The sequence below is a fragment of the Sciurus carolinensis genome, chromosome 9 (genome assembly GCF_902686445.1).
Source record: "Sciurus carolinensis chromosome 9, mSciCar1.2, whole genome shotgun sequence".
NCBI classification, from domain to species: domain Eukaryota; kingdom Metazoa; phylum Chordata; class Mammalia; order Rodentia; family Sciuridae; genus Sciurus; species Sciurus carolinensis.
Genome location: NC_062221.1, coordinates 114,374,745 through 114,398,727, shown reverse-complemented (window position 1 = coordinate 114,398,727; position 23,983 = coordinate 114,374,745). Strand labels below are relative to the sequence as shown.

Sequence of the window (23,983 nt, the reverse complement as noted above, 5' to 3'; positions counted from 1 at the left end):
AAGGTCTGGGACAGCTCCACCCCATGTAATTTCCTGATATATTGAAACATTTTGAAACATGCTATTTGCTGTGATAGACGTCACACATGGCTACTGAGCATGTTAAGTGTGGCTACTATGACCAAGAACCAGAATTTTCCATTCCATTTGACTTAAGTAGTTAGTGGCTACTAAATTAAGAGTGCAGGTCTAGGGTGACTGGACAACAGGAGAAGTGGCAAGAGTGCACCTCTTGCACCAGAAGTGCTAAGGTTATAAAGATGAGAGAGAGGGCCAGGTGTGGTGGCACATGCCTATAGTACCAGGGACTCGGGAGACTAAGGCAGAATCTCAAGTTCAAGGTCAGTTTCAGCAACTTAATGAGGCCCTGTCTCAAAATTTTAAAAAGTTTGTGGGAAGGGGGATGTGGCTCAGTGGTTAAGCACCCCTGGATTTAATACCTGGTACCAGAAAGAAAACAAAACAGTAACCCAAGAAATAGGATCTCCCTTTACAGGAATTCAGTCCACTAGTTCACTGTGAAATATTATTCTGCCAACAGTTTGGAAGATGGACTAAAAAGAGGCAAGGGCAAAGAGGCTACCAGAGATGGATCCAATAGTCCAAATCAAGTGAGAAGCGCCTCACAGATGTACTAGTGAGGAGGTATCTAGAAATCCACCTAGTCAACATTGCTAATAAATGAAAAATTTTAAATTCCTCATTTATAGATTATTACATCATTCGTGTAGAGAATAAATAGGAATCAGATTTGGGGACGTGATGAATTCAGTTTGGATGTGCAAAGTTTAAAGTTCCTCTGAAACATCTCAGTACAAAGGACTGGAAATATTTATCAATCCAGAACAAGTAACTTTTGGTTAGAAAATATTGATGTGTGAATTATGTAGGCAGAATGGGAAGACAAATTAGTAGACAAGACCATCTGGGAGAGATAAAAAGAGTAAGAAGGGGGCCGAGCACTATGCTTTGAGTAACAGTAACATTTAAGAAGCAGAAAGAAAAGGAAACAAGAAAGAATACAGGCAGGATTAGAGTGACTCAAAGAGGTCTATTTCAGGAAAGGTCCTGAAGACCAGGAGCAGGAGGCATCACCAGATTGCAGAAAATTAAATAAAAAATAAATAAGGGGGGGGGGTGGCTGTCAAATATTTAATATTCATTCTGTGGAAGAAATTTTCTAAATGTTCTATATGGAGAGACACACTTAATCTTAAAAGAATCCTCCAAATGAATTTAGATTGTACTCTCCATTTTATAGATGAAGAAACTGAGACACAATAAGTTAAATCATCCACTCAAGGTTAATACACAGTGATTAAGAGCCAAAATCTGAATCCAGACAGTTTATTTCCAGAATCCAGAGTTCACATTCATAACCCATTCAGGAGACAGATAGATAGATAGAGAGCAAGAGAGAAAGCGAGAGAGAGAGAGAGAGAAAGAAAGGGGGAGAGAACGCCAATAAGTTAAGGACTGAAAAACATCTGTGTATTGCTTTGGCAAGAGTACAAGCCAAAATGGGTATGCTGTAGAGATAAGGAGATGTAAAACAATTTTAAGTTCCCTGCCTCTCACATACGAAATGGTAGTAATAGTTATGAAAAGCAAATCCATCTACCTGGCTTGAGCTTGGCTCAGTAACAGACATTCAGAGTAAGGCCATAGGTAACGGTTAGATAAATTAAAATTGGAAAAGCAACTACTTAACCCAATGTTTTTGAACCAGTTCCCACTTAAGAAGGCTTTCAAGAATACACATGAGGCTGGGTATAGGAACAACCATGAATCAGAAGACTAAGGCAGGAGGGTTACAAATTCTAGGCCAGGCTTGGCAGTTTAGCAGACCCTGTCTCAAAATAAAAAGGGTTGTGGATATTGCCCAGCGTTAAAGTACCTCTGGGTTCAATCCCTAAATCCCTAGTACCAAACAACAAACAAACATGATAGGAAACCTCTGTAATATGCCTTATGTATAACCAGGGATATACGAACACTTGTCTAGTTTTCTAGTTTCCTGAAAGAAATGAGAAGCATTTGCTGAAGGACAAACATATTGTAAAGGTTTTCTGCCAGTATAGGGTGAAAAAAGTGAGCTTTTTTGTATTATTTCTGAAGAAAAAAACATAACCTCAAAATAATGAGTATATTCTAATTAAATTTCTAAGGTCACTGTATACACTTTTCCTTTATTTGGGTTTCTTCATACTATTGGGTTATAAACAATGCCCATCCCTTACTTACATTCTGGTTAATGAATAATTAACTGTAAATATACAGAAAGGGAGGTACAAAATGAAGGAAAATCATGCCTAATTTTCATAACTTTCTTGGTAAGGCAAAGAAAGATCACCCAGTGTTACAACAGCCGACTGAATAAGAGTTTGTGGATGGCAGTGAAAGTCTGAAATAGTCTTTAAGAATAGTAGTACTTGGAACAAATATGGATATTTAACATTTTGGCATGTGTGTATTCAACTGTACATAATTCTCTCCATCATGACTCATTCATTCTTATTATTATCAGTGTTTATCCTTTTTTTTTTATTGTCAGTCTAACCAAAACAAAACAAAAAGAGGCTAGAAAGTACTGAAAAGAAAGGGAGAAATGATTCATAAAAAAAAGACGGTTACTTCATTTTTTTAAATAACTCTCTCCCCTACCAACCTCCACTAAAACAACAACAAACCCTCACCATTTATGTGTGTATGAGTAAAGGGGGGAATAAAAAGGGTCATGGAATAAGAACACTAGCAAAATAAACATCTGTGGTATAATGTTAGGTGAAATGGATGAAAGAGACACAAAATTCAACATGGATTATTTTCATTCATTTAACAAACTATTCAATGAAAATACTGAATGATTATATAAGAACCTTGTGGGCAATTTGTAATTTTTATTGCTATAATTTTAAGTGTTTTTTGAATAAAGCTTAAGGTTTTAAAAAACAGGCAGATAAAAGAGCAGAACTATAGATATTTGCACTGCATCTTAAGGCAAAAGAAAAGATGCTAACAATCCCACTCTTACTCTGGTTAGGAAGTATAAATCATACTGTTATAGACTGGTGACCCACAAAATTCATGTTGACGCCCTAAACCCCAATGTGACTGTGTTTGAAGGTAGGGCCTCTGAGGATGCAACTAAGGTTAAACAGGGTCTTAGGGGTGGGGCCCTAGTCCATAGGAACTAGTGTCCCTGTGAAAAGACAAGAATACACCATGGATGTATGCAGAGAGGGTCAGGTAAGGGCAAAGGGAGAAGGCCACTATCTGCAAGCCAAGAGAGGTCTTGGGAGAAATCAAACCCACTAACCCCTTGATCTTGGATGTCCAGCCTCAAGAACCAACAAAAAATAAACTTGCTATTTAAGTCACCACCTCTGTAGTATTTGTTATAACATCCCTAGCAGAATAGTACATGCGTTTTGGATAAGTTATCATGACCACAACAAACAGTATTTAATCTATCTAACAATGTAAAGCAAAATAAAAAGTAAAACTGCACAAGATTATTCCCACTCACCACCCCCTAACCATCTAAGTTTTTGTATTTTGGGGGATGAGGTAGGAATTATAGGTAAGTCAACTAATCTGAATCACAAAACAAAGACATTGAACTTCTGGAGAACCAAATAAAAGAGAAGAAAAATTTACCTTACTCTCAGTTAAGTTTAAAATGAAGCAAAAAGTAAAAATTAAAAAAAAAATAAATTATGGTCACTTTCTTGAAACTACAAATGAGAAAACTGTGAAAAAGCTTCCAGTAAAGAATCCCAGGTGATTGGAAATTAAACAGCATAAATTTAAGGTGTACAAAATGCTACCAAGAATTTTATCTGGTGCAGGGGCTCTCAAACTTTAGCAGATGTTAAAATCATATGAAGGATTTGGTTAGGACATATAACTTGAATCATACCAGTCCTGAGGTGGTGGCTCAAGAATTGTCAATTCTAACATGTTTCCAGATTCCACAGGCTGCTGTTCTAGAAGCTACACTTGGAGAAGTACTAATTTAGTGTGACTATGAACTAACTGTATTTTAGTGAATGTGGTAAGTATTAAGGCTCACTCATGGCTACTGTTTCCTTCAACTATGAGTTTATTAGAAGTTCCTACTTGGTCTCAAGTTCTATTTGAATTCTATAAGTTATTTCAAAACTTAAATTTTGAGGACTGGGAAGAGAGTACTGCAGTGACGAAAATGAGAAATTTAAATTAAAATCAAACCTGCCACTGACAATAGTTATATGAAGTTCCAATCATAAACTACTAGTTATACTTAACTCAATAAATTATATAAAAAAATTTTACCAACATAAATCTTAAGACTAGATTAAAATTCAATATAAAAGCTGTTTCCCTAGGTTTGGAAAAAAGTCACTTCTTTAAATAAGTTGTTTTGAAATAATTTCTAGGACTGTTAAGTACAAAGTAAACAGTAATAATACTTACCTTCAGTGCAAGGTCACATGATTCCTTGGAATGATTTCCACATGGTATGTGAGCACTTTTGTGTCTCGCTGGTCAATTATACACATAACAAAAACAACTCAACCACCGTGGTAGAGTGTTATAAAAATATCGAAGATACTTTACAAAAGCTACAATAATATATATGAAGTTTCTAAACTTTTAACAGGAATTGAAAACCAAATAGAATTCTCTTTAGTAGAGAGCCTAAATTGCACACCCAAATATTTTGACAGCTACAATTTGCAAAATCTAACTTTACAACAGGAATAGAACTAATTTCTTGTCATTACACCCTACCAATACAATGATACCTTTATAAAAAGTACCATATGATAGATTATTATTTTTTTCTTCCTCCTCTATCCAGGACGTTTTAGGAAAGGCACTTATAAAAAGTACTAGTTTTGGCGACGCTGTAACAAACATAGACATAGCATAATGATATATTTTACTATGCTAACAAAGTTATCATTTATAAGAAATTTTTATAAATTCAAAAATAGGTTGTTGGTAACATCATTACCTTTAAAGCATTGACTTGATTTTCATTCACAATATTATTTCATTAATCTTAAACAGTAGTTCCATCTATAAAATATTCTACAACTTTTTCCTTTTTGAAGATTAAAGTAAATAAAAGCAGTTAAGATACTCATGACTTCTAATTAAGCAATATCAACTTCATTTCACAGCATTGATTAGCAGAGAACATTTTCAATTAAAGTGATATACAATTTACAAAAATAGAATGATTATATAATGCAAAACATTGTACTCCATTATGAAGAAAATACGTGTGTGTATGTACTTGTGTTTGTGTGTGTGTGTGTGTGCATACATATTTCTTTTTAAGTGTCACAAATAGCCCTTATTCAAGTACTCTTTCAGGTTTCTCTTGAAATAATTACTTTGCTATATTATTTGTAAATATACAAAAAACAAAAGGCTAATCTAGAAAAGATTAAAAGTTTCAGTGTACTTTGACTTAAAAAACAGGATGCTCACTTTAGTGAATCCGATTGAATTCGTAACAAGTTTAGGTGCCATCCTAAGTTCAACAACTTAGTAAAAAATATAGAAATATTTTAAGTGTCAAATACCTAGTAATTTTCCAGTATGCTACAATTATAGCAAAATAAAGACTGTACTAATCTACTCATCACCCAATCTTAATTCCCAGACAAAATTCATTTATATATTATAGCTAAAACAATGAACTAATATACAATATACCTGCTTACAAACACATAGGTAGCCATAAATAAAACTTTATTCTTTAATTTCATTTACAAGCTACCAAATATTATATATCGTACACAAGTGCTGAACACTTAAAATGACTGTCGTCATGGAAGGATCCAGACTGAATGGAAAGCCGCTGATAAAGAAAAGATAAGAGCAAAGTAACACTGTAACAGAAAGGTGGCAAAAGCATAGTTTTGCCATAATAAAATCAGATTTATAATTATACATCAGTTCTGGTTAAAACAAAGTCTGAGCGCCATGCGATTCTCAGCTTTATTATTTTCAGTCTGGCTAAAGTCTGTATAGTCATTTTGTCTTTTGCAGTTATTAAAATTAAAAAAGTTAAAAACTATAGCAGCAACAAGCAAACCCTGTGACAGGAAGGCAAGGGTTAAGAACTAAAAAAAAGTTTATACAGTGTGTTTAGGGAAAGTGTGTGTGCAGTTTATCTTCCATCAGCAGGAGTTCGACTGAGGGACAACATGATTCGGGCAAAGCGCTCACAGAGTTCATGTGTGGAATAGGAAGGTAACTTTGGTGGCTCATGGAAACCTTTAATCTCCGTTGAACAGTCAAGCAGTTTTGGCAGAAAATCAGTCAGCTTTTCTTGGAGGTTTGCTGCAACACAAACAGATGTATCAAAACAAAAATTATCAAAAGATCATCAGCAATTATGATTAAGTAGCAGTGGTCAGTTGATGTTTCATTATGGAAATATGTAAAGTAGTTGCCATTTGTGGAAGAGATAAAAACACAAATAGAAACAGCAATGCACAAAGCTTAATTTATAAATAGGGAAAAATCAGTAATGAGGGGAACATAAAATACTATAGAATGTAAAAATGGTGAGAATAAATATTTTAAAAACTTTTGATCCTAGCAACTCAGGTACTCATCAGTATTGTGTAAACTTACATTCCATTTCTTGTCCTAGGTATGAACACCATCGATTCCTCATATCTTCCACAGCAAGTATATCTTTCTCTTCCATTTCATCCACCAGTAGCAGGGGCAAAAATGGAACAATAAACTCATTCATGATAATCAAACCATTGTTTACTTCTCGATCCTCTCCAGATTCAAATAGTTCTGCAGCTTGCTCGTTTAATTTCTTAATGCAATGGGAAAAAAAAAAAAGTTTTATTTCCTTTTTAATTAAACACCTGTAAATGTTAATACTAAAAACAACATAATAGGTATGCTCACAAACAGTAGTGAACAAATAGCAGTAAAGAAAAACAATCTACAGTAGCACTGAAAAAAATTTTTCTTAAAAATTGTGCATATAATAGCAATAGAAATCAAAGTAAAAGCAGAAAAGTTAAAAACTTTTTTGAAGTGTATGTTCAGCTTCTGTTACTTTGATCATCATTCTAAAGGTCATTTTTTAATTCTTCAGGATGAATTTCTCCCAGTTCAAAAATATTATAAGCATTCAAAGTAATTTTAAAAACAAATAAATTCAGAATACTTATAAATTGAGAAACTCATCATCATCTCCTGTATAAAGGTCAAACAAATACATATTATTATATTCACTGGTTTACAAATGTAAAAGTAATTATTTATTTTTTCCCTCAACAAGTTTTTGCTATGTACACTCCATATGCTACCAACTGATCTACAAACAGGAACTGTCAATTACTGCCAAAATTATTTTCTGAAAACAAACCTAACGATAGTAACTTAGTCAAACTTATACTGATGGAAACTGATAAACATGACAGGTAGGCTTCTTCACAGTCTGCCACCAAGAAGTGCTGTCAGTTTTGGCACTTCTACCTAGCGCCTCCTCCATATCCAAGCCACAATAAATCCATCTTCATGTTCCATTGTTTGCATTCCAGGACTTTTCACTTGGTGTCTCTTTGACCTGAATGACATTCTCCCTTCTCTACATTTATTCAAGGAGATCCAGATCAGTGTTTATCTATCTCTTAAAATTCTTCCCAACAATGCTAGACATCTTGTTTTGCAAATGGCACTTAATCTGGAATATAAAAATTGTTTGTATATGTCTGTTATCAGATTGAGTTCTCTGAGGAAAAGAAATGTCTTACTCATCTCTGTATTGCTTAGAACTTGATTCTCAGTAAACATACAATGTGAAAAAACCTGAAAACCTGAAATGAACACTTGCAGTTTCATCCAAATCCCTGTATGAAACAACTAAGTGTGACTGCTTTATTATTAAAAATGAAGAGAAACATTTTACCATTTTTTGAATACTTTAAAAGCAATCATCAAGTTTGGGTTGCATTTAATTTAAAATCAGGTATAATAAACATATTTCCATAGCCCCCAAATTCACTGTTCTAAGTTAAAACCACTCTAATACATTCAATGCCTGTCTCAATGTACTTAAATAAAACTCTGAATTTTTTTAAAGCCAAAATACACATGATTCAAGTGTTCCTTCTCAGGGGAATATTTAAAAGCCCTTTAAACTGGTCAAAGTAACATTCTCAGGGCTGGGGATATAGCACAGCAGCAGGCTGCATAACTAGCATATGCGGGGTCCTAGGTTTGATCCTCAGAGCCATAATAATAATAATAATAATAATAATAATAATAAATGATCATAATACCATTGTCAATGGATATAAAACCATCAATTTAAGTTTGAAAATGCACTCAAATGCAGTAAAAAAACAGCTAAATAGTAAGATTTTAAACTAATATTCCCATTCAAATATTTTAATTGTACATTAAAACTAGTTAAAGCTGTGATTGTACTGAAAGAAAACATTTCAACAGCAGATCATTTTAAGTTTTTTAAAGTACACTTTGTCCATTTAACAAACCTATTATGGGTTCAAAAAATATACACTCTTCAAATATCTTTGTCTCTGTATGTTTTGAAAAAGAAAACAAATACAACTTAGGAGTTCACAATATAGAACAGAATGATGTCACCAGTTAACTCAGTGAAATCTAATAAAAGAAATTCAATGGAATTTCTTATTTTTTAAATGAAGGCTAGCTGATTCAAGGAACATCAACAAAGTACTCCAGATATCTGGAGTTAAATAAACTGGTGTAAAAAGAATTCTTTAAAGTAACTTCTGGAGTTTGTAATACTAATATTTCAGCACATAATAAAATCATTTGGGAGAAAAATACAAAATCCAGGCGCAAAAAAAAAAAATCTCACAGTGAATTCTTTGCCATTATATACAAGTATATCACCACTTACAAAATCTCAGAACATCTATGCTTTGTTTCTGTGACAATTTTTCCTCAAGATCTATGTAGTGCTTCTTTGCCCACCAAAAACAAGAGTGGTAGGTAGTGTAATGATGAAATCTAAACATACATGAAAATAATGTATTCTCATTCTAGGAACATTTCCAGCTTAAAATGTGGAATACCTGGAACTACAGAAGGAGGATAATGCACTTGGTGCATTTTGTCATCTTAAGGGAACAGACCCAATGTATAGACATCATTGTGGTTCTTACCTGCCGGGATTCATAGCCAATCACTTACATGTTAGTCAAGAAAACTTGCCCAAAGACAGACAAAATCATAAACATACAATGTACATTCAACTTACTAGTAAACATTCTCTTCTATAATGTGATATTAACTCTTCATCATGTCCTCTGTATGGGCCTTTAGACAAGAGTTCTTTGTTATTCTGATAAGCACAGATAAGGAACAGCAAGGAATCTATATAACTTAAAAATTAAAAACAAACATAGTATTAGCATTTCAGTTTTGTAAAGAAAATTCAATTATAATTACAAAACAATTTAAGTATATGATTAAACCAATGCACTATATTCCAAAGAATATCTCCTAAGCAATAGCAACACATGAAACCAGAAGACAAATATGTCTTAAAAGTTAAAAACAAAACAAAACAAAAAAACCCAGATTAACCAGATTGTAGAAATTAATACAAGCTCAGAGAAGAGGACACAGCTGATGAAATCAGCACCAAATCTTTTCTCTTTCTCTTTCTCTCTCTCTTTTTTTTTGGTACTGGAAATTGAACCCAAGGGCACTTAACCACGAGACACCCCCGAGCTCTTTTCAGTTTTTATTTTGAGAGGAGTTCTTGCTAAGTTGCTTAGGACCCTGCTAAGTTCCTGAACTGGTTTTGAACTTGAAATTCACCTGCTTCCTAAGCCACTGGGATTATAGTGTGTACCACTGGGCCCAACTTATTTTTCTGATGTCTTCCAGTCCTTCCAAAATTAGGACTGGTATGAAAGCCAACTACTTGTTTAAAAACAGCACCATTTCTGTGTGAAGGACGGATTGGGATCCTTTGTTTCATGATCACATATATCCTCTGGTACACGTAGTGACTGGTTGTCGGGTTTTCTGTATGTACATACACAGTTCTAGTTGTTGAGAAAAATATAGAAGACAGAAGAAAGAATATCCAAAGATAATGGGGGAAATGGAAAAAGGAAAGGGTTCTTCCAAATCTGGGAAATCTACGGGATAAAATAAAAAGAATACCGTCAATAACACAAAAGGCTGAAGTGTGAAGTTTATGTGTTAGGTTATACAGATAACCTAAAAGTAAGCCGAAAAAAAAGTAAGCCTAAAAGTCAGGAAGTTCAAACCAGGCTTGAAAACAGAAGGGAAAATGTCTAATAGAATATTGTGTTTTTATTGAAAACAATTACTGTCCTAACATGTTAAAGAAAAAGTATTAGTCATGTATTTGTACAACTAAAATGTGAAAGATATTGCCTTTTGTTTTATCCAGTTATTAATGTTATATTCTCACAGATTAATGCAGAAAAATATAACATCCTAAAAAATAAAATATTATAGAAGAATATTTTTTAAACTCTATGCTGCCAAATCAATGCTACTGTTTATTATTTGCTTTCTTTGTTCAGATATGAAACAAATTATTTTCATACTCAAATATTAAGTGTAAAATTATTTGAAAATGAATATACACATTCATGACAAAACAAATTCACATCTGAAGCCATCGTGATAAATAAATTTTTAAATGTTATTTTTAAAATGCCTTTTCCTAGGAATTTGTTTTGGAGAAAACCTGAGTATGAAACTTTATGTTGAAATAATATGTTAATAAACATATTCTCCAACTAAAGATTTTGTTTCATAATGAAAAAGAGAAGTACTAATACTAACTGTTGTGTTATACTATTAAATTGTAGTTGTTGGTTATTTAATAAAAAACTGGTTCTTCTATCTTTCCTTTTATAACTATAACATTTCCTATAAAAAAGATTTCTCTCCTGAATGATATTAATATCTGGCCTCACAGACCTGAGTCACCACTCTGAGAATAGCTCTGAAATTATGATCTTGGTACAACTCTTCGCCGAGAGGTACAAAATGCTTAAACATCTTATCAACTTTTAAAGTGCTTACGAATATATAAAATTCAAAATAAAATTCAGCAATCTAGTTACTACATTCTTACTTATAAATAAGACCATGTTATGTGGGGCAATGGCAATACACCTTTAATCCCAGCAATTTGGGAAGCTGAGGAAAATTTGAGGCCAGCCTGGTTGACTTAGCAAGACCAAGTCTCAAAATAAAAAATATAAAGACCAGGAATACTGTTTAGTGGGAAAATGCCCAAATGCCCTTTGGTTCATTCCCCAGAACAATAATGACAACAAAAAGACTGATAAACTCAGTTCCTAAAACATTTACTCCAATTGAACTGACAAGGACTCATCAACAAGTATTTAATTGAAGGGTTTCAATTCTTACATTTTCATTAAAAACAGGTTTAACACAACCTTTTGGTAATATTTTATACATGGCAAGTTATGGTAACGTTGTTTAAGTCATAAGACTAACATTTCTCATGAACACATACCATATTATTTGTCATCATTACTAATTTTTAATTAATCTAATAAAGATTGACTTGATAAACAAGTACCAATCTGAGAACTACAAAGCAAATTAAGAAATATAAACATTCTTCCAAGTTATATCTTTGGAGGTCTTTTAACCAACTTTAAGAAGTCTAACAGACTTTAGGAGAAACTAAGGTGGAAGCTATGCAACTGACTACGAAATGACATTTTCGCCTTTTTAATTCTTATTGAATGAGATAAATAATTAATTTTTTTGAGACAGTATCTTGCTATAATACCCAGACTGAACTCAAATACTTAGGCTCAAGCAATCCTCCTGTCTCAACATACTTTTTGTACATATTTCACAAAAATATAAGAATATATGGTGTCCATATTAATTTTTCTTCCCTTGTTAGTTGAATGACCTTGACAAGGTTAATTACATTTCTATAGAGTCTCGATTCTTTATCTGTAAGATTGCAGTGCTTTTTTGACCTTAGACACTATTCGATTTTAAGACCATATTATAATTTTGCTCCAGAAGTACAAATCTCAGAAATCCTGAATGTAAATATTCATATATCAATAAAACCATGACTAAACCCACTAATAAATGGGGCTATTAATTAAAACAGTGTGTCTATTTCAATGAGCAAAGTGAATTATAAACAACACAGTGACTGGAACCTTAATAATGCTTATCTACTTAAACACAATGTTATGTAAAACACTGCTTTTTCTTTTGTATGGTAACTCTTAATACAGTGATAATTGTAAAAACGACAGTGCTGTACTCTAGAAGAGCACTACCCAATAGAACTCTCCACAACAGCAAACTGTTGTATGGTGCTGCACAAAAGAGCAGCCACCAGTCAGGTTTGGCTGTTGAACATTAGAAATGTGGTCAGTATGACTGAGGAATTTAGTTTTCATAATTTTAACTGATTTAAACTGTAACACATGTTTGATGGTCACTAGATGTACATGTCCATCTTGTAAAAAATCATTACCTCAGTGGGGGCTTCTTATACTTTATTAAAACAAAAGAAACAACTCAAAGTTCTTTTTCTTTTGCCACAATAAAATACTCTATTGAAACTAGAGCACTTTTTCAAACAATCTCTAGTCAAATTAGTGTTAAAACTACAAATTAAGAAGTATGTGGAAAATAAAGTAAATGCAATCTAGTAAAAAAGAAATGGCACCTAAGTCAAAATTCGTAATGATAATTAAAATGATAATATTATAAGTAAATATTATCTTATTTTAAATTTAAATGAACATTAATTTAAAGTGTGTTTGCAGTCACATTGCTTACAAGTTTTCTACAAATATATTTTTATGGTACCTGGGAGTTAAGACACTGGAACCAGCACCACTGATTTAAGTTAAGATCAGACTCAGAATGTGGGAAAGCACAGTAATGGCTGGGAGAAGCTAGGGAACAGAAAGTTCTCTGCAGGGCTACTCGCTCCTTTGGTTCCCAGCAAATATTTGGGCTTTGATCTAATCCCATTTTTTCCTAAACTTTAAGAGTAGTATCTCAGAGCTAATAAAAAAAATGACACTAATGTCAAACTTACAGACTTAATTCAATTTTATGGTATTTGAGATCCCTTGGTACTAAATTTGCAATTTTTCTGTAATAAAAATTGTTCTAAAAAAAGTTTATTTAAAATATACACAATTGGCCAGGTGTGGTGGCACACGCCTATAATCCCGGTGGCTCAGGAGGCTGAGGTTGGAAGATCAGAAGTTCAAATCCAGCCTCAGCAATTTGGGAAGGACCCTATCAGCGGGACCCTGTGGCTTGGTGCTTAAGTGTCCCTGGGTTCAATCCCCAGTATCAAAAAAAAAAAAAAAAAAAAAAAAAAAAAAGTACACTATGAATAAAATCTTTCCTATTAGAGAAATCTTTTCCTATTTGTCCATTTTGCCTTACCTTTCTCTTTGAAAATTTTCTAGTCCAATTATAAGATACATAGTTGTTTCCCTAAATTTTTTATAATCCTGATGCCACTCCTGTAAGTGAAAGAAAGAATTAAAAATACAAACAGTAAGATTTAAAACTGAAATAAAATTGTTTGTAAATTATTCTATTTAAGAGAAATAAAGAATTCAGAAGATAAATGATCTAAATCAGACTTTACCTTCCAACACACAACACTATTAATACCATAATTAGAAGGTAAATGAACATATAATCATATGTATATAATAACAAAGGAATATAATACATATGAAAATTATTAAGCATCAACAGGAATTAAGTAAGAGAGATCTAGTTAGAAGGTAAAAATGCAAAAACTGGATAATTAATAGGTTTATTTTTATCTTAAAAATTCTTAGGTATGAAATCATACTATTAAAATATTACTACAGGACAGCATAAGTATCATTTATCAGAAATGTCTGGGACCTAAAGTGTCTTAGATATCAAAGTTTATTCAAGTTTTGGACTATTTGCATAGACTTTACCAGCTGAGCATCTCTCTGCCCAAAATCCAAAATCTGAAATGCTCCAAAATCTAAAAAGTTGCACTCAAGAAGTTTTGGATATCAGAGCATTTCAGAAAATTATTCTCTATTGCACTGAAGGTAGGAAGAAAATTAATGTATTACTTTAATATAATTCAATGTTTAGAAACTATTACTTGATATGGAATTTTAAAGAACTAAAAGAAAAATGTATTAATACATTTATTCAATTTTGCCAAATCTGTGATAAATTAAATTTTAAATGTTGTAATTGAGTAGTCTATGCATGAAATACAGTGAAAGGACAGTTGTAGTTCACATTTCATTGTATCCCCCAAAGTACTCTCCCAAATTTATAGGGCATGTAATAGTCTAAAGTGACTCTGAGTTGGTATCCTATAAATCTTGAAGGCAACAAAATCATGATTTTCTTGAATTATTTACTAAAAATTGACTCAAGAAAACTACAAATTCAATGTAGGACTTACTTCAGAGAATTCTGATAATAAAATATTAAAGCTTTTATAGATACATCATTATAAGCAAATGAAATTAAGAAACATGTATACAGAATACTGGCCAACAATTTTCTCCCTCAATAAACTATTTTACAATTTTTAATCTTAATTTTAACTTTTCAAGGCATAATTTTTATATTATTAGATAACAAAGATAAACTTTGTTCTACAAGTATAAAAGTTAGATTTGCTGGAGAAGGTGTTTTCAAACTGCTACTCCATGTTGTCATCATTAACCACTATTAATTAATTAGTAGTTCTGAGTAAATGGATAAGAGCAAATTTTTGAGGCTTCCCATGCCATGCAATCTCTGTTGAAGCTACTCAACTCAGACTGTAGTTTGACCACACAGACAGACAATATGAAAACAAATGGTGGTAATCTGACGAAACTTTTTTTTTTTTTTTTTAACAAAGTAAGTAATGAACTAGATTTGGTCTATAAATCAAGATTTGTAACTCCTGAACTTAGAGAAAAAAAAAAAAAAAAAGAGATCAGAATGATAGATAAGCAGAATTCAAAACAAAATCATTTAAATAGCTGTGTATAATTCAATGGCTCTGCAGTGAGAATATGGAAGGTTCCAAATAAACATTTAGAATCCAATCTGTTGAAGCAACCTGGGAAGTAAACTGTAGAATCACATTATAATTAAAAAATCAAGTCTGATGAACATGAAACCCTTAGGGACAATGTGGATAGAGACATTACCAAATTTAAAGGACATAGATTTAGAGCCACTATTAACTAATTGGTGATTTGACTTGCTCCTGAAGGTCATGAGGAAATGTTCTGAATATCTATGGCTCCAGATTGCATATTCTGATAAAATTCTCTGGTCAATATGTTTCCTTTATGTGTAAATAAAAACTTTGAGCTTCTGTCCATGTTGATATCTACACAGTTTTATACAAAAAAGACTTGTATAAGTGAAATGGATTTTGTATATGAAATGAAGAAGGAATTCAATTTTATTTTTTTCCCAGTTCATTGATTTTCTTTTCACTTCTGGTACACGTGTCCACATATGGGTGAATCTGTTCTTAAATCCTCAAGTCTGCCCTATTCTTCTAATTTACCTCTTCTTATGCTAATATTATAAAGTTAAAACAGTTATTTAAGACAGTATGTTCTCATTTCTAAATAATCCTTTCCACACTCTTCTTCAATAAAGTCTCAGAATGGGATTTCTGTTTTTCCACAGAATTTTCCAATTAGATTAACAAGCTCTGTTATGGTTTGAATGTGAGGTGTCCCCCAATGCAAGAAGGTTCAGAGGAGAAATGACTGGGTTGTGAGTCTTAACTCAATCAGTGATTTAAATTACCCCAGATGGGATTAACTGAGTGGTAACTGAAGTGGCAGGGTGTGGCTGGAGGAGATTGGAATTGGCACAGGGTTTGGGGTATATATTTTGTATCTGGAGAGTGGAGATGAGTGCTCTTCTCCCTCTCCCCTGCCCCGCTCTGCTTCCTGAGGATGCGAGCTGCTTCCCTCTGCCATGCTCTTTGGCCATGATGCTCTGCCTCACCTGGAGTCCCGAGGAATGGAGTCGGTCTTCTAAGGACTAAGACCTCAGAAACCATGAGCCCTCAAATAAACATTTCCTCCTCTATAATTGTGCTGGTCAGATCATTTAGTTACAGCAGCAAAAAAGCTGACTAAAACAAGCTCCATAAAACAATTTGATAGTATTTTCATAGGAACTACACTGAATCTATAAACCATTGGGGGAAAACTAACATTTTTACAATATCAGTTTTTCAAATATCTTACGTATATCCATTTATTTATTGAGGTCTCTAATTTCTCCCAAAAAGTTTTATAATTTTCTCTGCAGATGTCATACACATATTTTGTTCAATTTATTTTGAAGTACTCATTTCAGGTAAGAATAAAAACATTGCAATGTACTTTATGAACTAGATGCCATTATAAATAGTTATTTTGATAAATTTCATTTTCTAATTATTTGTTACTGGAATATGAACATAAAATAACATTTAAAGTAGATTTGTGTGTTTGAAAGCTCTTTCATGATAATAAATCTCTGTAGATTTTGTTCAAATTTCTGGACACAAAAATATGCAAATAACGATGACTGTTTCTTCTTTTTCAATATTTTACTTTTTGCTTAGTTCTGTTGTCTTACCATGCTTTTCCTGATCACAAAATTAAATCTTTCAATGTTCATAATCTTATGTATTTGCTATAGTTTTTGTTAATTATTTTTACTTTTAGTGAATTTAAGTACTTGTTAGAAAATTAAAGTAGTTACTTTACATATAAAATTAGCTAGGGGTTTTCATTGAAAATAGTGTTTTTCTGGATTTTCCTCTTCTCTGATAATGTGGCAAATTATACTAATTATTTAAAGGAATATAAAGTAACCAAGTTTATAAATGGACTAAATATTAATCAAAGGCATATGGGAAGCAAGTTAAAATCATTAGATTTATAAATAAAAAGATAATATACAGTTTAATTTAAAAGCTTAAAGAAATATCAGGTCCCTGAATAGGTCAATTATAATAAAAATATTTTATCTATCTATTATCTACCTATCTATCTATTTATTTATTTATTTTGTAGTACTGGGGATTGAGCCCAGGACCTTGTACATGCTAAGGCAAGTGCTCTCTATTCTCAGACCAAAATGTAATTTTTAAAGAGAAAGTTAATATAGGGAGGATTTTGTATACAAATTCTACAAGCAATCACAGAAGGGGGTGTATGTTGTACACTCACACAAAGCACCATCTTTACAATTACAAAAACATATGACTAAAATGAAACTTTAACTTTTCCCAAAATACGTGATAAAGTAAGCTGAAAGAGAATATAAAGCACACTGTCAGTATAGTAAAGCAGTCAAGAATGTAGGTTCTGTTAGCCAAATCATGAACTTCTAGCTTTGAAAATGAATCTGAGGCTATTTCAACATTCTATGCCTTATTTTCTCATATGTAAAACGATAATTAGACTACTACCTCCCTCACAGAGTTCCTGTCTGGATTAAATCAGTTTATATATGCAAATGGCTTAAAATGCTTGACATAACAGTAGGCTTTTGATAGACACTATTAGGTAATAAAAATTTCAAAACTAACAATGCAATTTACCACATTGTTTGTAAACTAGAAAAACTCATTTTAAAAGTAATTGGGCATAAAACAAAAAACTTACCTTTTGGTTTTAAACTTTTTGGCCTACATGTCATTAAAACTACAATCATTTATAGAAGTATTAGTAACTTGGGCATTGACTTAGACATTTAATTTTTTAACCATTCATAATAAATTTGAACTTATATACTGAAATGAAAAGAATATCAGTAAAATACATGACACCTAAAATCTAGAGTTTAATCTCTCAAAATAACACATTACCTCATATTCCTCCAAGTTCACTTCTTCAGGTTTTATCATTTCTAGTTTGGCTTGAGCGACTTTCATTATGTTGTGACACCTTCAAATAAAAGAAATATATTTCTAAATCAAAAGCAAAATCCATACAAACTGAAAAATGTGCACTACATGACACTGAACTACCAAATGTGTAAAACTAAAACACACTGTCACTGAATAATATGCTTGAGGAAATAACCTTTAAAGTGAAAAGTGTAGTTTTTGAACCAATGTTGAATCACAACAAAGCATCCATCCATAATTTTAATTCAAAGTTACTGTGTTATATTTACATATGGCTTTTAAACTATATTTAATTAATACAGTTTGCCTGGGTAAAATGAAACTTGGTTTTTATAATGTTTATCTTTAAGCTCAAGAGACATTGCACCTTCTTTTTCCTCAAATGGCAGTATTCTTTAAAAACTGGACCTATTATTTCAGGTAAGAATAAATTTCAATGAACTTTCTGATTAGAATCGACTCTAAAGAAATTCCCACAACATATATTTGGTATATAAGATGCACCTAACTCTTGTCTTTCAAGCACAAGAGAAATCAGGTTGTCCAAACAGACTGACTACTTGGGGTTCCCAGACAGATACTTGCAAAAAATTGTAAAGTCAATGTGATTATCCCATAAACTTCTCCCCCAAAGTCAATGGCATATGCTCATTGCAACATAGGACACTGACAGCTTAGATAACAAGGGTCATAATCAGGCAAAGCTCTTTGTAGTTGAATGTAACAATTTTAAGTGACATACATACTACTAATAATACAAATAGCAATAGCTAACAGTCATTCAACACACAACTTTCTACTAGATATGTTTAAAACCATTTACTTATATTACTTCACTTAATCCTAAATTTCACAGCAGACACAAGATGAGGCAGCAACTGATCCTAGTTGCTTTGTTTCCCCTCATATTGTCCTCTGCTACACTTTTAAATTTAGTATTTTTGAGACATAAAAGGATAATCATCTATTTCAGAATTAAAAAGTAATTACATTGAAACAGCATAAATGTTTCTGTAAATTAAAGTAACATTTGATACCTTAGACCTTTTTGGGGGTGTCTAAATTTGTTCTAATGGCATTCATTCTAATTAGATAAAATTTTAATTTTCAACATTAGCAGTTTTATAGAAATTTCTAAGAGAAGATAGTTTTGGATGAATCAAAATAAGTCAATCACTCTAAGCTTTCTTTGTTAGTGAATGCTTTAACTACTATATTTATATATACAAGACTAAAATTTCCCCCAGTGATTCTCACAGAAGGATGATTTTGCTCCCTAATGGTTATATGGAAGTATCTTAAGATATTTAATGTTGTTGCAATCTAGGGGTGCTACTGGCATCTAGCAGGTAGAAGTCAAGATGTTGATAAATATCTTACAAATCATAGGATAGCCCAGACAACAAAATTATTTAACCTAATATGTTCATGGTGTAGAAGATGAGAAATCATGTTTTTTTCCTAAAAGATTGAGTCTCATAAAGAGGGTGATTTACTGATTCACAATTAAAATATATTAAAATTATCTACATTATTTTTAGTAACTAATTATTTTTAGTTTAAAGGGCCATGATTATAGACTTTTAGAGAAATTATAAAGCAATATCCAAATTAGCTGAGATCAAATCTTGTGCTATATTTAAATGTGCTCACATATGCATAAAATAATTATACCAAAATTGCATTAGGGATCTACAACAAAACAAGTATAATTTTAAGCACATGAATTAAGATATTTGTTTTCATCTTACCTTTCATCAAAACTCAGATTTCTATCTCCAAATTGTTCCAGCAATGTTTTCTCAATGATCTTCTTTGGAGCCTGGTTCTGGATGAAGTAGACCACTACGTGATGCAGGCGATAATCTGTTTCTGGGGGGGTGTCTTCTTGGGCCAACTTAACCAACCTTGAATACTCCAACTTAATTGCCTAGAAAATGCAAAAATTGATCATTTTGGTCAATTATAATTAAAATCCTTCAATATTTCATTTTTAATTTTTTTGCAAATGTCTTTTTTCCTTTAATGTGCTACAAATAAGGCAGTAAGTCAAAGAACCTTGTTCCACATTACATACTTTCAAAGTTTTCTAAATAACTGGCCACACAGGTCATTTGTGTTCTTGCTGTTTCTATACACAGAAGTAATAAAGTAATAAAGTTTACGTCGTGACTGATTTTGTAAAATTTATTAAGATCTGGTTGATGTCTATTACGGGCATAATAAGGTGGACGCTCCAAGTTTTCTTATTCTGTTTTACCTTTCTACCATCAGTCTGCATACCTAAACTCTAGAAATTATATACAGCTTCCTGGAATACCCAAATCTGATGAAAATGGTAGATAGTGCTCGAAGTGCATAGTAATTCTACTACAACCACCTTTTAGCTCAACAGTCCACAAATAAAGAATAAAATAGAAAATCATTAACATTTATTTGTTACCACAAAGTGATTTCCTATTACTACACCAGCTATTGAATTTTATGAGTATATTAATAATGATTATTTACTGTTATCACTATTATTACCTTGATGCTTAGTTTTTCTTTATAGACAAATACTTCAGAATTTATATGTAATTACAAACATTAAACATTCATTAATATTTATTATTTTAATTACAATTACATGTTTCCACATATAAGCAAAATCTGGAAAATATTAGACTCTATAAATATATTTATTATACACCAAATACTGCTGAAGTCCACATGATGATTAAAGAGAACACTTTTATAAAACTCATTTATATTAGGACAGTACCTAAATTTATTCTATTAACCATAAAATATTTTGTTCTACATGAAAGATACATTACAAAAAAAATCCATTCTATTACAAAGTTTTTGCTTTTAAATACATGTCTTCCTTAACTAATTCTTGGCCATCCAGAAGTTATTATCTATGTGGCTGTACTTTATTGAAGGAAGAAAGAGTAACTAACATACATTAAATGAAATACCCTAGTTATGTTATGTCATACTTCACTAGGGGGAAGGCTAACAAGTCCTTCCTATATGGGAAAGTATAAACCGAATAAAATAAGTATTTTCAAAGAGAGAAAATCTGACTTTTATTTCTAAGATATACATGTCATTCCAAAGTCTTACTGCTTGTGGTTAAAAAGTCATTAAAAAACATGTAGACAATCAAAGGTTCATCACTGTATGACTACTTAGCATACATAAGCTTTGCTTTGAACTTGAAAATCTATATTCCTGCAAGGGGGGTGGTATGTGAAAGAGCACATGTTCAATTAATAAAGCATATTGAATTTGAGAAAAAATGTGAAACATAAAAATCAGTAACTGTTTATTGCTATTATGGTTCTGAGACAATGACTTATAAACCAGAAAACTTTTAGAAGAGTAAATATTTCAGATGTCATCCATGTGTTTGATCAGAATGGAGTTTGTATTGAGTCTCTTAAAATAATATGAACTTACATATAAGAAGTTATCATATTACTCTGTCTACATTCCCCTTTCAAAATAGAAGTATGATTTTTTATAGATTTTTATTAGTGTAATGAAATATATAACCTCTTATACTTTATGTTTATCTCTTGATTTTATTCAAAATAAGATTCTCTAAATTTTCACAAGTGAATGCCAAATTTGGTCATAGTACTTTACAATTTAAAGTCTCTAAACCAGTAGAGATGCATAAGAACCTCTAGGAGACATTTTCAAACACACAGGCAAACACTTCTGCAAGCATAAAGACATTTCTCAACTATTTTTTATGGATTTCCTTCTTTAGAAATTTTACAGCTTTTGAAATAAACTTGAATCTATTCAAGTTCTCAACTAATGTTCCATGCTGTTATATTTCGCAGGGCTCTATACAATCTGCATTATGAATAAAGTTAACATTATAATAGCTAAATTACCTCTCACTACTTCTTTAGTATTCTGTTCTGGAATATTTGTCATATTTTCTGACTATCTATGATGATAATTATTTTAAGATAATTATTGTAGATACTGCAGACCAAACATTTACAATATGAAATATAATACTGGTCATTAAATAATATAACAGCTTTGTATTTCTTTTTCTTTTTTTAACTTTTATACCAAGCTTTATTCAGATACAGTGCCATCTATTCAGTCTTATTTTTTATTAGTCCTCAGTATGAACCTCCTTCCATCTAGGTCAGGTTCCCTTCCCCTGCCATCCCAGGCAAATCCACAACTTTGTGTCTCAGGTGCTCTATCCATATGAGGTTCTTTTCATTCACTCCCCATATATCTATACATGACCCATTCAATAAGACTAATTGAAGTCACTTTTATAAAGCCTCCTTTTTTTAAAAAAAAACTTTTTAGATGTTGACAGACCTTTATTTTTATGATTTATTTTTATGTGGTGCTGAGAATCGAACCCAGTCCTCAAACATGCTCGGCAAGTGCTCCACCACTGAGCCACAACCCCAGCTCCACGAAGCTTCCTTTAATTCTAAAGATCCAACTTTCTAACTACTATTTTCTATTTTTCTAAATCATAATATAAAATCATATTCTAAATTTATTTCTTCTTACAGAATTTATTTCAATGTAAGTATATACTCAAACATTAGAGAATATTATATAAAGGCAGCACATTCTGATAGCAGTGATCTAATAAATTGACTAGATTAAGATTCAGAAAGCCAGGTACACCAGTTACTAATTAACTGCAAAATAAAACAAGGAACACATTCCTTTTTTTTTTTTTGTTTTAAAGTATTAAAAATCTTAATTTTTTTTTCTCTAAAATAGTTAAGGGAGTATATATATATTATAAAATGTTTTTAAAAATTGGTAGTGTACCAAGATATGAAAAGAAAATCTATTTCATACTTGTTTTTAAAGATTGAAATCATATAAGTTGTTTTCTCTGAATATAATGAAATAAAAATAATAATAAACACAAAAATTTAAAAATACCTTTTTGGTCGAAAGGAATAAAAATTATATTTACATTAGGAGTAAGATAGCAAAACCTATAGAATTAAGAGTCAAAAAAAAAAAATCCCAACTTGAATAAAATTTATCTCAACAATTTAGAAAAAGAGAAAGTAAACCAAAATAAAGTAGGAGAAATAAAAATGATGTGGTATTTGATAGTCAAATGCTTTTTTATTTTGCAAAAAGATAAAAAGAAAGAAGAGCAGAAAGGAGAAGAAAAATCAACACTAGAAAGAAGAAAGGTGATAATACAAAATTCAGGAAAAGGGTTTTAAAATGTATTAAAGAACAGCATACAAAATTCTGTCAATAAACTACAGTATTTTGTTTAAACAAATGAAGAGTTAGGAAAATATAAATTGTCAAAATTGTCAAAACCAAAGAGATGGCACAGACCTGCAAAAGAACTTTAAAAGTACCATATACTAAGAAAATCAGGCCCACACTGCTTTGGAGCTGCACTATTGTGTCAGACCTTCAAAGACCAGATGATGTCTGTGATACCTAAACTGCTTTACAGCCTGAAAACAGAAGAGAAGGAAGAAAGAAAGAGAAGAAGGAAGCAAACCTCTGCAATGACTATAGGCTACTATAATTTGAATATCAAGATTGATGAATGTTTTTTAAAACTACAGATCAATTTTGTCTTTATATAACAGACACCAATATTCATATTTATTTCTGGTTAGGAAATTGCACAGTGTACAAAAATATACAATAATAAATAATTTTTACATTGCTTTTTAAAAGCTAGATCAATATTAAGATATTTTCCTTACAAGGAGCTGGAGAAAACTGCTCAGTATTTTAATAGATGCATTACATGTGCTATGTGTGTGTGTATGTGATATTGGGGTAGATGCATTAAAAAATGTAGAATATAATATCAATTTGAAAGAAAACCCCACACCACATATTTGACAAAATATTTTTAAATTTATAAAATAGTCTATAAGAAACCTATACCACCCCTTATACTTAATAATAAAACAATAGAGATATTCTCATTAAAATTAAAAGCTAGACAAAGATTCTATTACAATTAATAGTAAGAATATGTTC

The 23,983-nt window shown here is 31.6% G+C and overlaps 1 protein-coding gene across 4 annotated transcripts in view; it reads right to left on the bottom strand.

Annotated features, from left to right (window-relative positions):
- Positions 1 to 5,731: 5,731 nt before the first annotated feature.
- Positions 5,732 to 23,983, bottom strand: part of Usp25 (ubiquitin specific peptidase 25) — a 95,019-nt gene continuing 76,767 nt past the window's right edge. For all 4 annotated transcript variants that reach the window (XM_047563603.1, XM_047563604.1, XM_047563606.1 and 1 more), the window contains 6 exons: positions 19,720 to 19,898; positions 17,927 to 18,005; positions 13,483 to 13,562; positions 9,281 to 9,404; positions 6,640 to 6,835; positions 5,732 to 6,342 (listed from right to left, as the gene is read on the bottom strand). In XM_047563603.1, the coding sequence (XP_047419559.1) occupies positions 6,170 to 6,342; positions 6,640 to 6,835; positions 9,281 to 9,404; positions 13,483 to 13,562; positions 17,927 to 18,005; positions 19,720 to 19,898 (831 nt within the window). In that variant the 3' untranslated portion in view covers positions 5,732 to 6,169. The remainder of the gene's footprint in view (positions 6,343 to 6,639; positions 6,836 to 9,280; positions 9,405 to 13,482; positions 13,563 to 17,926; positions 18,006 to 19,719; positions 19,899 to 23,983) is intronic.